At 39.0% G+C, this 13,270-nt stretch overlaps 1 protein-coding gene across 2 annotated transcripts in view; it reads right to left on the bottom strand.

Annotated features, from left to right (window-relative positions):
• The window catches only part of LOC144605743 (paxillin-like), a 112,446-nt gene that overhangs the window by 4,331 nt on the left and 94,845 nt on the right, over nt 1–13,270 (bottom strand). For both annotated transcript variants that reach the window (XM_078421259.1, XM_078421258.1), the window contains exons 8-11: nt 3,999–4,181; nt 2,203–2,376; nt 1,685–1,766; nt 838–986 (exon numbers count right to left, since the gene is read on the bottom strand). In XM_078421259.1, the coding sequence (XP_078277385.1) occupies nt 838–986; nt 1,685–1,766; nt 2,203–2,376; nt 3,999–4,181 (588 nt within the window). The remainder of the gene's footprint in view (nt 1–837; nt 987–1,684; nt 1,767–2,202; nt 2,377–3,998; nt 4,182–13,270) is intronic.

The raw sequence follows: 13,270 nt of genomic DNA, 5'->3' as shown, positions 1-13,270 counted from the left end.
TCTTGATTGATCACACATATTTATCATGTTGATTTGCTTGGTTCCAGCTGTCAAGATATGTGCGAAATTGGGAACAGTCATCAGTAAACAAGGGATAGTAACAAAGCAGTTTTGGCATAATTATAATTCAGATTCCTCTTTACTTGCCCCTTGAGATTAGCAAGCTTTGTTGGCAGGCCATAGTAACAAAGAACTGCAGATGCTGATAAGACACAAAGTGCCAGAGCAACTCAGTGGGTCAGGCAGCATTTCGGAAGGAAAAGGATAGGTGACGTTTCGGGTCCCCTACTTTCAGTCTTACAAAAGGCCCAATCGAAAACGTCACCTATCCTTTTCCTCCAGAGATGCTGCTTGACCCGTTTTGAGTTACTCCAGCACTTTGTATCTATCTCTGGTTGGCACATCAATGTTTGCAAATTCAATTATGCAACAATTGGTAGGACTGAGTAGTCGCCTTTCTGACGTGCTGTAATGATTTCCCGAGATAATTCTGGCACACACGAGAAAGTGATGAATTTAATATTCCATGTCTAGTTATGCAGCTTTAAAAGTCACCTAATGATGAGTTTTTGTTACTACCCAAAGTTGTACTCGCTTTGATATCAAATGCTGACGTGGATTTAAACTACTCTGCAGATTCAATAAACCCCCACACTTCAACAGAATGCAGCATCATTCCTGCTATCCAATTAACTACTTAATCTCTGTTCTAACACAACATGATGCGCAATTTCATTGAAAATCTAACATATTTATTAACATATAACATTAAGGACTTAATTACTTTAATGTTTAACAACAATTTCTGAAGCAAACACAGATCCTTGCTTCTCTTACCCGGCACACAAAGCACTCTGGGTGCCACAGTGAATTGAGGGCTGAGATATAGTTTTCTAGAATCGCTCGCGCACAGCCACCGCACTTTGGAGCGAACATGTCAAAGTAATCTTTGCGACAATAGGCTTTCCCGTCTTTTTCATGGAATCCTGTAAAAGAAGGATATTACTGAAGAGTGTCCACACCAGCCTAACTTATCATAACCTAGCAAAACATTTGGTGATATTGTCATTATTCCTGAAGACATACCAACATACGCTCTGTGGAAAATAAAACTAAGAATGATGATAAAAAATATTATTATGGGCTGGGACTTACAGAAAATGCCACTATTATAAGCTGCCATTGTTATGTACAGAGTTGTGCAAATATGATGCAAAATTATTCCAACTAGAGAAGACAAGTAATTTTAGTTAATAACAACTAGAGTGAAGTGGACAATGCTGCCATCAGTTGCCAAGGTTCATGCTCGACGCAATGAACAAATAACGACATTGTGTATGGCCCACATACAAGTTCAATATATGTTTCCTAGTACATGAGCAGTACCTATTATTTTTGTTCAAGTCACACAGAATGTAAAAATGCTGAAAATTGACTAATCAAGATGGCCAAACAACTCTGCTAGTAGTGCAATGATTTCATGGTATTCTTAGTGCAACCCTCTTTAACTATTTCCATTGTGTTAAAGGCATTACATGATGTTTGGCTTGGCCATAACAAGGATAGGTCAACACTGGAATCTGGAATACATTGCTTAGTAGTAATTGTATTGAACAATTCGAAAACATAAAATCTGGAATGGCCCAGCTATATAAAACATTACGCATCAGAGAGAGCATCATACCATCTGGCCCAAAGAAAGCACCACACTGAGCACAGAAGAAGTGTTCAGGATGCCACGTTCGATCCAGTGCAGTCACCACTTTCTGCAAGAAAACACAAAAAGAAAGAAACCATTAGTGAAAAATGAAGCAATGAAAAATGTGCTGAAGTAACTCAGAAAAATGAACCAGTCTGAAGAATGATCCCAAAGTCACCTATCCATGTCTCCAACAATATAAACTGACCCATCCATGTCTCCAACAATATATACTGACCCGCTGAGTTACTCCAGCTCTTTGTGCCCTTTTGTGTATTAGTCACCACCTGAAGTACTTTGTTTCAATTACATACAATGATAATACCTTACTCGGTTATAATAGACAATCGGCAATCACGGACACCATTCTCCCATCCCCCCCCCCCCTCCATGGCCCGGGAGAGTGAGGTTTTACTGTATATACAAGCATCGTTTATTCTTATCATTGACAGAATTAGTGTCCTGTTTCTATTCTAAACTCTGCAGACATCAGAGATACTCACATCCAAAATGGGTCCATTACAATAGTAACAACGGGGTGAGAATAGATTGTGATAGTCCTTCTCACAGTATGGCTGTCCATCTCGCTCAAAGAAATTCCGAGAGCCAATCTCTTCTTGGCAATGGGTACACACAAAGTGCTCGGGGTGCCAGGTACGGCCCATTGCAGTAACAACCTGACAGAAAATAAGAGTCAAGAGTGATTTATTGTCATCTGTTCTGTGACGGAACAATGACATTCTTACTTGCAACAGCACAACTGATATGTACATATCCATTGGAATAAACATTCTTTAAATGTCTTTACAAGTGTGAAAAACAACACACAATCCAACTTCATTAAATAATAACTTAATCATACAATAATCATGTTTCTAGTCATATTGATACAACCTGTGCTTTGCACAATTGGATGTTCGAGGTATATAACTCGGACAAGTGTGAAGTGTTGCATTTTGGCAAGTTAAACCAGGGGAGAACTTACACAGTATATGGCATGGCACTGGAGAGTGTTGTAGAACAGGGAGACCTAGGATTACAAGTACAAAGTTCCCTGAAAGTAGCACACAGTAGACAGGGTACTGAAACAAAAAAACATTTGCATGCTTGCCTTTCCTTAGTACATTGAGTGCAATAGTTGGGATGTCAAATTATATTGGTAAAGCCATACTTGCAATATTGTATGCAGTTCAGGTCATATAGCTATAGGTAGAATGACATTAAGCTGAAAAGTATGCAGAGAAGATTCACATTGATATGACCAGGACTGGAGGGCTTGAGTTATAAGGATAAACTGAATAGGCTGGGACCTTTTTCCTCTTGCGCATTGTCGGCAGAGGGGTAGCCTTATAGAGATATATGAAATTATGAGGAGCATCGATAAGATGAATAGTCAATCTTTTCCCAGGGTAGGGGAGTCTAAAACTAGGGAACATAGGTTTAGGGAAAGTGGGGAAAGATTTCTAGGGGACCCATGGGGCAACATTTTCACAGAGGGGGGTGGTAGCCATGGCATAAGTTGTCGAGTTGAACCGGTCGGATCAGGTACAATTACAATGTTTAAAAGACATTGGACATGTACATGGATAGGAAAGGTTTAGAGGGATTTGGGACAAACAGATAAGCAACTTGGTTGTCATGGACAGGTTGGCCTGAAGGACCTATTTGCATGCTATATAACTGTGACTCCACATTCCGTTTTCGTAAGGAAATGTGAGAAATACAGTACAAGCCTTTCTGATGAAAGGAACAGATATCAAGGTGTCAATAATATATCTTCTTAACAACAGCAGGAATACGCTGCATTGTATTTGCAACAATACCCATTAAACATGTTGGAAACATTTATTGTCTTTCATACCCTTCTTTCAATAAAAAAATATTTCACTATACAAATAGCCTTTATTGAACAGTATTGTTTCATGGAAAAAGATTGGCCCATGAAAATCTGTGACATCCAACAAAAATGAGTACCTCAGAAAATAATGAAGATCACTTTTATTCCTGACTAGACCAAGTGGACCCGTTAGGCCCAAACCTCTCCTGCATTGCTGCAGCACTCTCTCCTCCTCCCCTCCCCTTGCCTTCCCCCCTCCCTAGGAGATAGATTTAAACTTAAAAATGCGAATAACTTAAAAAATATAACACCAATTTCAACGAACCTTCTTTCATTAGGATCAAAGGGACGACGGTGAGTAAGGTGGGCCTAAAATTGTCGCACTATCATGTACCGTTTTGGCTGTATTTCAGGAACAAACAAACAAACAAATGAGAGTTTTAGTATATAGATAGTTCTCACCTGTCCGGCTATGGGTTTCTTGCAAGCAGCACATACTCCTTTTGCTACAGTCGCAACTCCCAATTTATTCAGCCCAACGTGCAATTCATCCAGCATATTATCCAGTTGGCTTCCGGCTTTTTGTGGACCTGCTACAGTGGAAGGACCTCCTTGCTTTCCTTTGGATCCTGACTGGGTCATCATCTATCAATCAACAAAAAGAGTCATATTAAATACTCCACAGGTTGCAGTTCTAACACTAAATTGAGCCGTACATCGATAATATTCAGAATTATTTTCTCGCTAGGATATTTAAGTTACTGAAATACAATGCCTTATAATCAGTGTTTTTTTTGTAGACAAAAAGATGCAGAGATGCATATCATTCCATGCTGTGGTGTCTATGGCAGACTGCCAACCTAGAAGCTACTGAAGCTGTTTAAGTGCCTGACCACCAACTTAAATTAATAACGTATATTCATTAAACTTCAGTAATCCTTAAATAATATAAAACATTCTTAATTTTGAAAATCTAGTTTTTAACTTGTTAGGAGGTGCTGGTATGCATACCGTCACCAAAACCCCCCACTAATTATAACCTTAGATATAACAATATCTGCAAAAAACATTTACGACACAAACTATGATTAATACCTTACCTTTCTTTATTTCATTTTTCATTATACATGGTTAACATGCACATACAAATAAATGTTGCCACTTTTTAAAACATTTATATAATAACCACACTGGTTACAAATGTACACTTGGGATAGTTATTGTAAGTGCAGCTTTACAGATCCATAAAACATCGTCTGATATTGAATAGAGAAGTGCTACACAATACCATCTCATTATTAGAGGCAACCTATCAAGCTTTATTTTCTAATGAAGCCCCCCTAAACATCATTCAATCATGATGGACCTTTGCCATCTTGGTCTATTGGTTAACTACCCAGCAGTCATAATTAAATAACGATGGACCTATATACAGTTGAGATGTCACTGTACAACAGAGGTTGCATCCTCTCGTAAATAGCTAATCTATTTAGAATGCGTGGGAATGTGGATTGCGTGTTCTCTTCCCATCAAATTCTACTGCAACCCCTATCTCGTGATTGCATTGGAATGAATGACCTGAAAGCTAGTGTGAATATTCAATTAATGGCAGCGAAAGGAAAACCAAAGCAGTATTTATTTTCACACACCTGCAGGAGATAATTTAATATATTGTTTCACTCATGTTAGTGAATGGTTAATAGTTCTCTAAATAGCTGATGGAGCCCTCTGGCTGTGAAATGGCGTTATAGCAGGAAAACGCCACAATTAATTTGTCAAACACTGAACACAACCAAAAGAGAATGTTGATGACATTGATGACAAACGCAGCAGATTTTACAAAACTTAGAACAGAAAAATCACAAGAGTTCCTATTAAAAAAATACATGCATCAAATAGACAATTACTTGTTGTGGTTGTGGATGACAATGACCAAATGAGTAATTGGACATCGTATTGATGTAAAATGCCAGTTAAATAAATAAATAAAGGAAATACTTGTACCTTTCTAGTTTAGTAAATGATAACTTCAGTTGTTCAAGTTTTAAACTACCAAAAATAATCGCTATCACATTATTTTTAATGGTAGCAATCATTACAGGCCAGTGAGTATCACATCATCATTGAAGAGGATGCTTTTAGTCAGAGATAGGATTTATTCACATTTGGAAGAGATTGCGATAATTAGGAACAGTCAGCAAAACTTTATCTGGATCAGATAATGTCTGAGAAACTTGATGAATGTTTTGAGCAGGTAACAAAGTTGATAATGGCTATTCTCTACATGTATGGTATCACAAAATGCTGGAGTAACTCAGCGGGTCAGGCAGCATCTCAGGAGAGAAGGAATAGGTGACGTTTTGGGTCGAGACCCTTCTTCAGACTGATGTCAGGGGACGGGACGGGCCAAAGAAAGGATGTAGATGGAGACATACAGGTATGTAGGTTAATTGGCTGGGTAAATGTAAATGTAAATGTAAATGTAAATGTAAATGTAAAAATTGTCCCTAGTGGGTGTAGGATAGTGTTAATGTACGGGGATCACTGGGCGGCACGGACTTGGAGGGCCGAAAAGGCCTGTTTCCGGCTGTATGTATATGATATGATATGATATGATAGGAAGACAGTGGAAGAACTGGGAAGGTGCCTCAGATAGCTCCTCTGTCCCTCTCTTTCCCCTCTCCCTTCCCAGTTCTCCCACTGTCTTCCTGTCTCCATCTACATCCTTTCTTTGTCCCACCCCCTCCCCTGACATCAGTCTGAAGAAGGGTCTCGACCTGAAACATCACCCATTCCTTCTCTCCTGAGATGCTGCCTGACTTGCTGAGTTACTCCAGCATTTTGTGATAACTTCGATTTGTACCAGCATCTGCAGTTATTTTCCTACTCTACATGTATGGATATACTCTACGTGTATTTCAGTACAGTACATGTATTTCAGTTAAGCATGGTAGACTGATCTAGATGACAGTGGTTTGGATTCAGGGATGGCATAGCCATAGAAGATAGAGGGTAGTGGTGGAAAGAGATAGGAATTCTTGTTACTACGTAATCAAATTTTGGTTAGGTTCATTTGAAATATTGCATGCAGTTCTGGATGTCCCATTGCAGAAAGGAGGTGGAGGCTTAAGCGAGGGCGCAGAAGAGGTTTAGCAGGATGCTATCTGGATTTGAGGATATTAGCTATAGAGAGGATAGATTTCTCTGGAGGGACAGAAATCGAGAGGAGACTTCACAGAAGCTTATCAAATAAGGAGGGGTTTAGCTGGGGTAGATAGTCAGAATCTTTTTATCCTGGGTAGAATATCAAATACTAAAGGGCATATACTTAAGGTCAGAGCGAGAAATCTAAAGTGTATGTGCAGGATGCTTTTTTTTTTACATAGAAAGTGGCAGGTGCCAGGAATGCCCTGCCAGGATTGGTGATTGAAGCAACTGGAAAAGTGACATTTAAGAGATTTTAGGGCATGGATGTGCAGAGAAAGGAGTGATATGGATCATGTGCAGGCAGAAGGGATTACTTAATTTGGCATCACATTCGGCACAGACATCATGAACCGAGGGGCATGTTCCCATGCTGTTCTATGTTCAAGTAATTGACCCGAGGAGACGGTGAATCTTGGAAACCAAAAAAAGAAAATTGCTGCAACATAAATTAAGAGGAAGAAAACGAAATGGCAACTACAACAAAAACAGATTGTTAGAGCTTCAACATAAAAAATAAGAGAATGGCAAAGTCAAATTGATTGGTTAGAAGGGTGGTTAGGGAAATTAATAACGGGGAATAAGGAACTGGCTGAGATTTAAACAAATCTTGTGTCTGTCCACAGCAGGAAACATCAAAAGCATACTATTAATCATACGTAATCAAAGACAAAAGGGAGCTATGAACTTAAATTAATTCACATCAACAAAGATAAGAAGCACTGATCAAACACTAAAGCCTGACAAACCCTCTGGACCTGATGCTTCCTCTGGATACTATGCTTCAAAACAAAAAGAACTGCAGAAATTATGGACACACTGATTGTAATCTTCCAATATTCCGAGCATTCTAAAAAGATTACAGCAGAGGGATAACAACAAACGCAATAATACTAATCATGAGTGGGAGAGAGAAAATATGGAACCAGATGCTAGTTAATTAAAACCAGTTGGTGAGAAAATACTGGAATCTGTTTTTTAAGTAGTAATAACAAAGTACTTCGAAAAACACATGTTTTTATGAGGATAAATCATATTTGATATATTCATTCAATTTATTTGAAAATGTAACCAGCAGGGTGTGAATGCCTTTATTTGAGTTTCCAATGGGCATTTATAGACAATAGGTGCAGGAGGAGGCCATTCGGCCCTTCGAGCCATTCAATGTGATCATGGCTGATCATTCTTAATCAGTACCCCGTTCCTGCCTTCTCCCCATACCCCCCGACTCCTCCATCCTTAAGAGCTCTATCCAGCTCTCTCTTGAATGCATTCAGAGAATTGGCCTCCTCTGCCTTCTGAGGCAGAGAATTCCACAGATTCACAACTCTCTGACTGAAAACGTTTTTCCTCATCTCAGTTCTAAATAGCCTACCCCTTATTCTTAAACTGTGGCCCCTTGTTCTGGACTCCCCCAACATTGGGAACATGTTTCCTGCCTCTAACGTGTCCAACCCCTTAATAATCTTATACGTTTCGATAAGATCTCCTCTCATCTTTCTAAATTCCAGTGTATACAAGCCTAGTCGCTCCAGTCTTTCAACATATGATAGTCCCGCCATTCCGGGAATTAACCTAGTAAACCTACGCTGCACGCCCTCAATAGCAAGAATATCCTTCCTCAAATTTGGAGACCAAAACTGCACACAGTACTCCAGGTAAGGTCTCACTAAGGCCCTGTACAACTGCAGAAGGACCTCTTTGCTCCTATACTCAACTCCTCTTGTTATGAAGGCCAACATTCCATTGGCTTTCTTCACTGCCTGCTGTACCTGCATGCTTCCTTTCAGTGATTGATGCACTAGGACACCCAGATCTCGTTGTACGTCCCCTGTTCCTAACTTGACACCATTCAGATAATACTCTGCCTTCCTATTCTTACCACCAAAGTGGATAACCTCACACTTATCCACATTAAACTGCATCTGCCATGCATCCGCCCACTCACACAACCTGTCGAAGTCCCCCTCAACCTCATAGCATCTTCCTCACAGTTCACACTACCACCCAGCTTTGTATCATCTGCAAATTTGCTAATGGTACTTTTAATCCCTTCATCCAAGTCATTAATGTATATTGTAAATAGCTGCGGTCCCAGCACCGAGCCTTGTTACTGCCTGCCACTAGTTACTGCCTGCCATTCTGAAAGGGACCCATTTATCCCCACTCTTTGCTTTCTGTCTGTCAACCAATTTTCTATTCATGTTAGTACCCTACCTCCAATACCATGTGCTCTAATTTTGCCCACTAATCTCCTATGTGGAACCTTGTCAAAGGCTTTCTGAAAGTCAAGGTACACCACATCCACCGGCTCTCCCCTGTCAATTTTCCTGGTTGCATCCTCAAAGAATTCCAGAAGATTAGTCAAGCATGATTTCCCCTTCGTAAATCCATGTTGACTCGGAACAATCCTGTTACTACTATCCAAATGCTCCGCAATTTCCTCTTTTATAATTGACTCCAGCATCTTCCCCACCACTGATGTCAGACTAACTGGTCTATAATTTCCCGTTTTCTCTCTCCCTCCTTTCTTAAAAAGTGGGACAACATTAGCTACCCTCCAATCCACAGGAACTGATCCTGAATCTATAGAACATTGGAAAATAATCACCAATGCGTCCACAATTTCTAGCACCAACTCCTTAAGTACTCTGGGATGCAGACCATCAGGCCCTGGGGATTTATCAGCCTTCAGTCCCATCAGTCTACCCAACACCATTTCCTGCCTAATGTGGATTTCCTTCAGTTCCTCCGTCACCCTAGGATCTCTGGCCACTAGAACATCTGGGAGATTGCTTGTATCTTCCTTAGTGAAGACAGATCCAAAGTACCGGTTCAACTCGTCTGCCATTTCCTTGTTTCCCATAATAAATTCCCCCGCTTCTGTCTTCAAGGGACCCACATTTGCCTTGACTATTTTTTTCCTCTTTATATACCTTCCTCCTTTATATTATTGGCTAGTTTACCCTCATACCTAATTTTTCTCCCTGTATTGCCTTCTTAGTCATCTTCTGTTGCTCTTTAAAAGAGTCCCAATCCTCTGGCTTCCCACTCTTCTTTGCTTTGTTGTACTTCTGCTCTTTTATTTTTATGCTGTCCTTGACTTCCCTTGTCAGCCACGGGTGTCTCTTACTCCCCTTGGAATCTTTCCTCCTCTTTGGGATAAATTGATCCTGCAACTTCTGCATTTTTCCCAGGAATACCTGCCATTGCTGTTCCACCGTCTTCCCTGCAAGGGCTCTTCCGGTCAATTCTGGCCAGCTCCTGCCTCATGCCTCTGTAATCCCCTTTGTTATACTGTAATACGGACACTTCCGATTTTCCCTTCTCCCTCTCAATTTGTAGAGTAAAACTTATCATATTGTGATCACTGCATCCTAATGGCTCTTTTACCTCGAGTCCCCTTATCAGATCAGGTTCATTACCTGATATGGGGTTATGGGGTTATTTTGCTTGCCTATTAGAAGAATAAGCAGTGATTTCATATAACAAATGATTCTGAGGAAACAATTTAGGATATAAATTGTGGGGATGTTCTCATAGTGAGGGTACTCCAGAACCAAATTGTGTAATCTCAGAGTTACGGTGTTGATTCTCAAAGGGCTGCAATTCCTTGTAATTCTCTGCTCGAGAGAGTTGTGAATGCCAAATTATTATGTACATTCAAAGGGTAAAAATATTTCTGGTCTACTAGGAGAATTGAATATTGAGAGAATGGGACAGCAAAGTGGAATTGAGGGTAAAGATCAGATGCTGATCTCATTAAATGGTGGAGTAGGTTTGAAGGGCTGTCATGGTTTACTCCTGCTTCCTTTGTTTTGCTTCATGTTGTTAAAGAAATTAAGAAATGAACAATACAAAAATTCAAGTTACTCCACTGCAACCAAACAAAGTACGTTTAATGAAATTATTGCAGGGCAAAATAATAAAAACTTAATTGTGATTCATTTACTTGTCATCCAAATATCTAATCCAATTTTTCTCCTAAAATCACACAATATTAACAATTGAGAACAAAGAAAATTGACAGATTATTACACCACACTTATGTAATTATTGTTATTATCAGTCTATTACTTTAAAAAAGGCAGTCATAAAGAACATCTGAAACATTAAACGTTGTGGATAACAGCGTTCATTTACTGTTTCAATTTGAAAGATTAGTTCATTCATATACACACATTTGCTTTTGGTTTTTGTTGTTGTCCATGAAATGAAGGAGGGAGTGGGCACGGCAGTGGGGGAAGGGCAAATGGATCTACCAGGTCCGGATGATCTCCTTTATGCAATGGGGGACCCAGCAGTTTGGTAGCACGACCTGGGCTGATTGGCTAAAAATGATTCAACAGGAGAGACAAATGCAATAGAACAGAATGAAAAAAGTTTGAGAAAACAATGGAAACAGGTAGAGTAGAAAAAATCAAACATGCAAAACATATTGAAGGGAACAGTAACACATCTACAATGCAAGGGATGTGTAAAAAAGGAATTGCAGATGCTGGTTTAAACTGAAGATAGACACAAAAAGCTGGAGTAACAGCCAGCATCTCTGGAGAGAAGGAATGGGTAACGTATCGGTCGAGACTCTATCTCCAATACAAGTAAATTTTATAACATGGTCCCATGTAGCTCCGAATTAACTGAAAAATTAGTTTTTATATGTTAACCAAGATTATCAAAGTAAAAGTAATTAGTTATTTGTTGGTAGTATTTAACATTTCCAATTGCAGTTACAATGACAAAGTTCTACCCTAACATTTAAAAAATGGCATTCTCTTTGCTTGGGCTTGCGACTGATAAATTAACCCACATCCCACACTGGTTAACATTCAGGGCATTTTAATGATAAATCCTTTGGTTGAACAGACACGTCATTAGCACCTGTGGGCTAGATGTCCAACCACCAGCTGCACAGTGACGTGACCTCACTGAAATGGAGTTTAAGACTGAGTTTGTTCCATGCTAATGACTTTGCCAGTTCGGCATTAAAAACACAAGAACTTGGTTCACAGAGAACTAAATACCAAGCAGTATACATAATTCAACATGGCTCATTCTTACTGTGGCTGGAATCAGAAAGAAACAAACCCCACAATATATTGATCAAATTCTCATCTTCTTGTTAGGTTTTGTACATCCTACTTCTCCTATTCAGCTAACATCATCTTTCCCAACTTTAACCTTCCTAACCTCTGCTCATTTGAAATTTGTAATTCACAAATTGCCATTTGTAATACTCATTCCATTCCTAATCATTCCCTTTTCCCAATAATCTTCAAAAGCTTTAAACTAATTTGATGCAGCCAATATGATACTTCAGTTAACATTATTTAACCTTTAAATCTTAAGGATTTTTTGCTGTTAGCAAAAGAAATACCATAGCTTCTGAAGTAGTACACTTATCTAATTTCAAATCTCAAATCAGCCTACAACAAAAGCAATATAATTTTCTTAACATCTTTCAATAATTCAAGTACAATATATAGATACAAAACAAACCCCCAAAATAACAACTTCATGCATGGGATAAAACTGTAAAAATTCTGCTCTTAGGAATTTGATCACCTCTCTCCCTCTGTCCTTCAGAATTATTTATTCAATGAGTGGTCTCCCAGACTATTTCCTAGATGTACCAAATTATCATGTAATGACTTATAGACACAAAATGCTGGAGTAACTCAGCGGGACAGGCAGCATTTCTGAAGAGAAGGAATGGGTGACGTTTCGGGACACGCCCCTTTTTAGACTGGAGTGATAAAGATTGGTCTCGACCAGAAACGTCACCCATTTCTTCTCTCTAGAGATAATAATAATAATATATTCCTTTATTCGTCCCACACCGGGGAAATTTACTTGTCTGTCCCACTGAGTTACTCCAGTATTTGTGTCTATCTTCAATTTAAATCAGCATCTGCAATTTCTTCCTATACATGTAATGACTTAAGTTTTGATAGTTATTTGATGGTGCAGGTAGTTATGATATAGTAACGCAAAACAAATCAGTAACCATTGTAAGCTTCATTCCAAACAACATCTGCATTGTGTCTTTTTACAGATAAATCTGCAAAGGGATTGTATGGCATATACAGGTTTCCAAAACTTGAAGCACTTTCCAAAAATAGGACCACAGCTCTGTCTTCCATTTCAAGTTCATTTTTAATATTAAATAGAAAAGATTATGGTTTTCAAACAATAAATAGAATGAATGAAGAAAGATTTAAGACTGTGAATGGTCCGTTCTACTGATCGCAAGGTCCACGTCCAAGAAATTAAGTACTGTACTGTATAACTAATAGCTGACTCTAGTTTTACAACTGAAGCAGCATACAGAGAACAATGAGTACCTGACTTCTTGAAAGACGGAGAAGCACATACTTTCAGAGAAAATGAAAATTGCAACAAACACGGAACTTCTATGTGTACAAACAGACATATGATCTTATGAGAAGAAAACTATATGCCCATTTACTGAAATCCACAGTATTAAATATTAACATGTGGCACTTAGATTGTGAGGAAAGTACTTCACA

This window comes from Rhinoraja longicauda, chromosome 25, assembly GCF_053455715.1.
Source record: "Rhinoraja longicauda isolate Sanriku21f chromosome 25, sRhiLon1.1, whole genome shotgun sequence".
NCBI classification, from domain to species: Eukaryota; Metazoa; Chordata; class Chondrichthyes; order Rajiformes; family Arhynchobatidae; genus Rhinoraja; species Rhinoraja longicauda.
The sequence above is the reverse complement of the archived record's forward strand: the minus strand, read 5'-3'. Positions and strand labels throughout refer to the sequence as shown.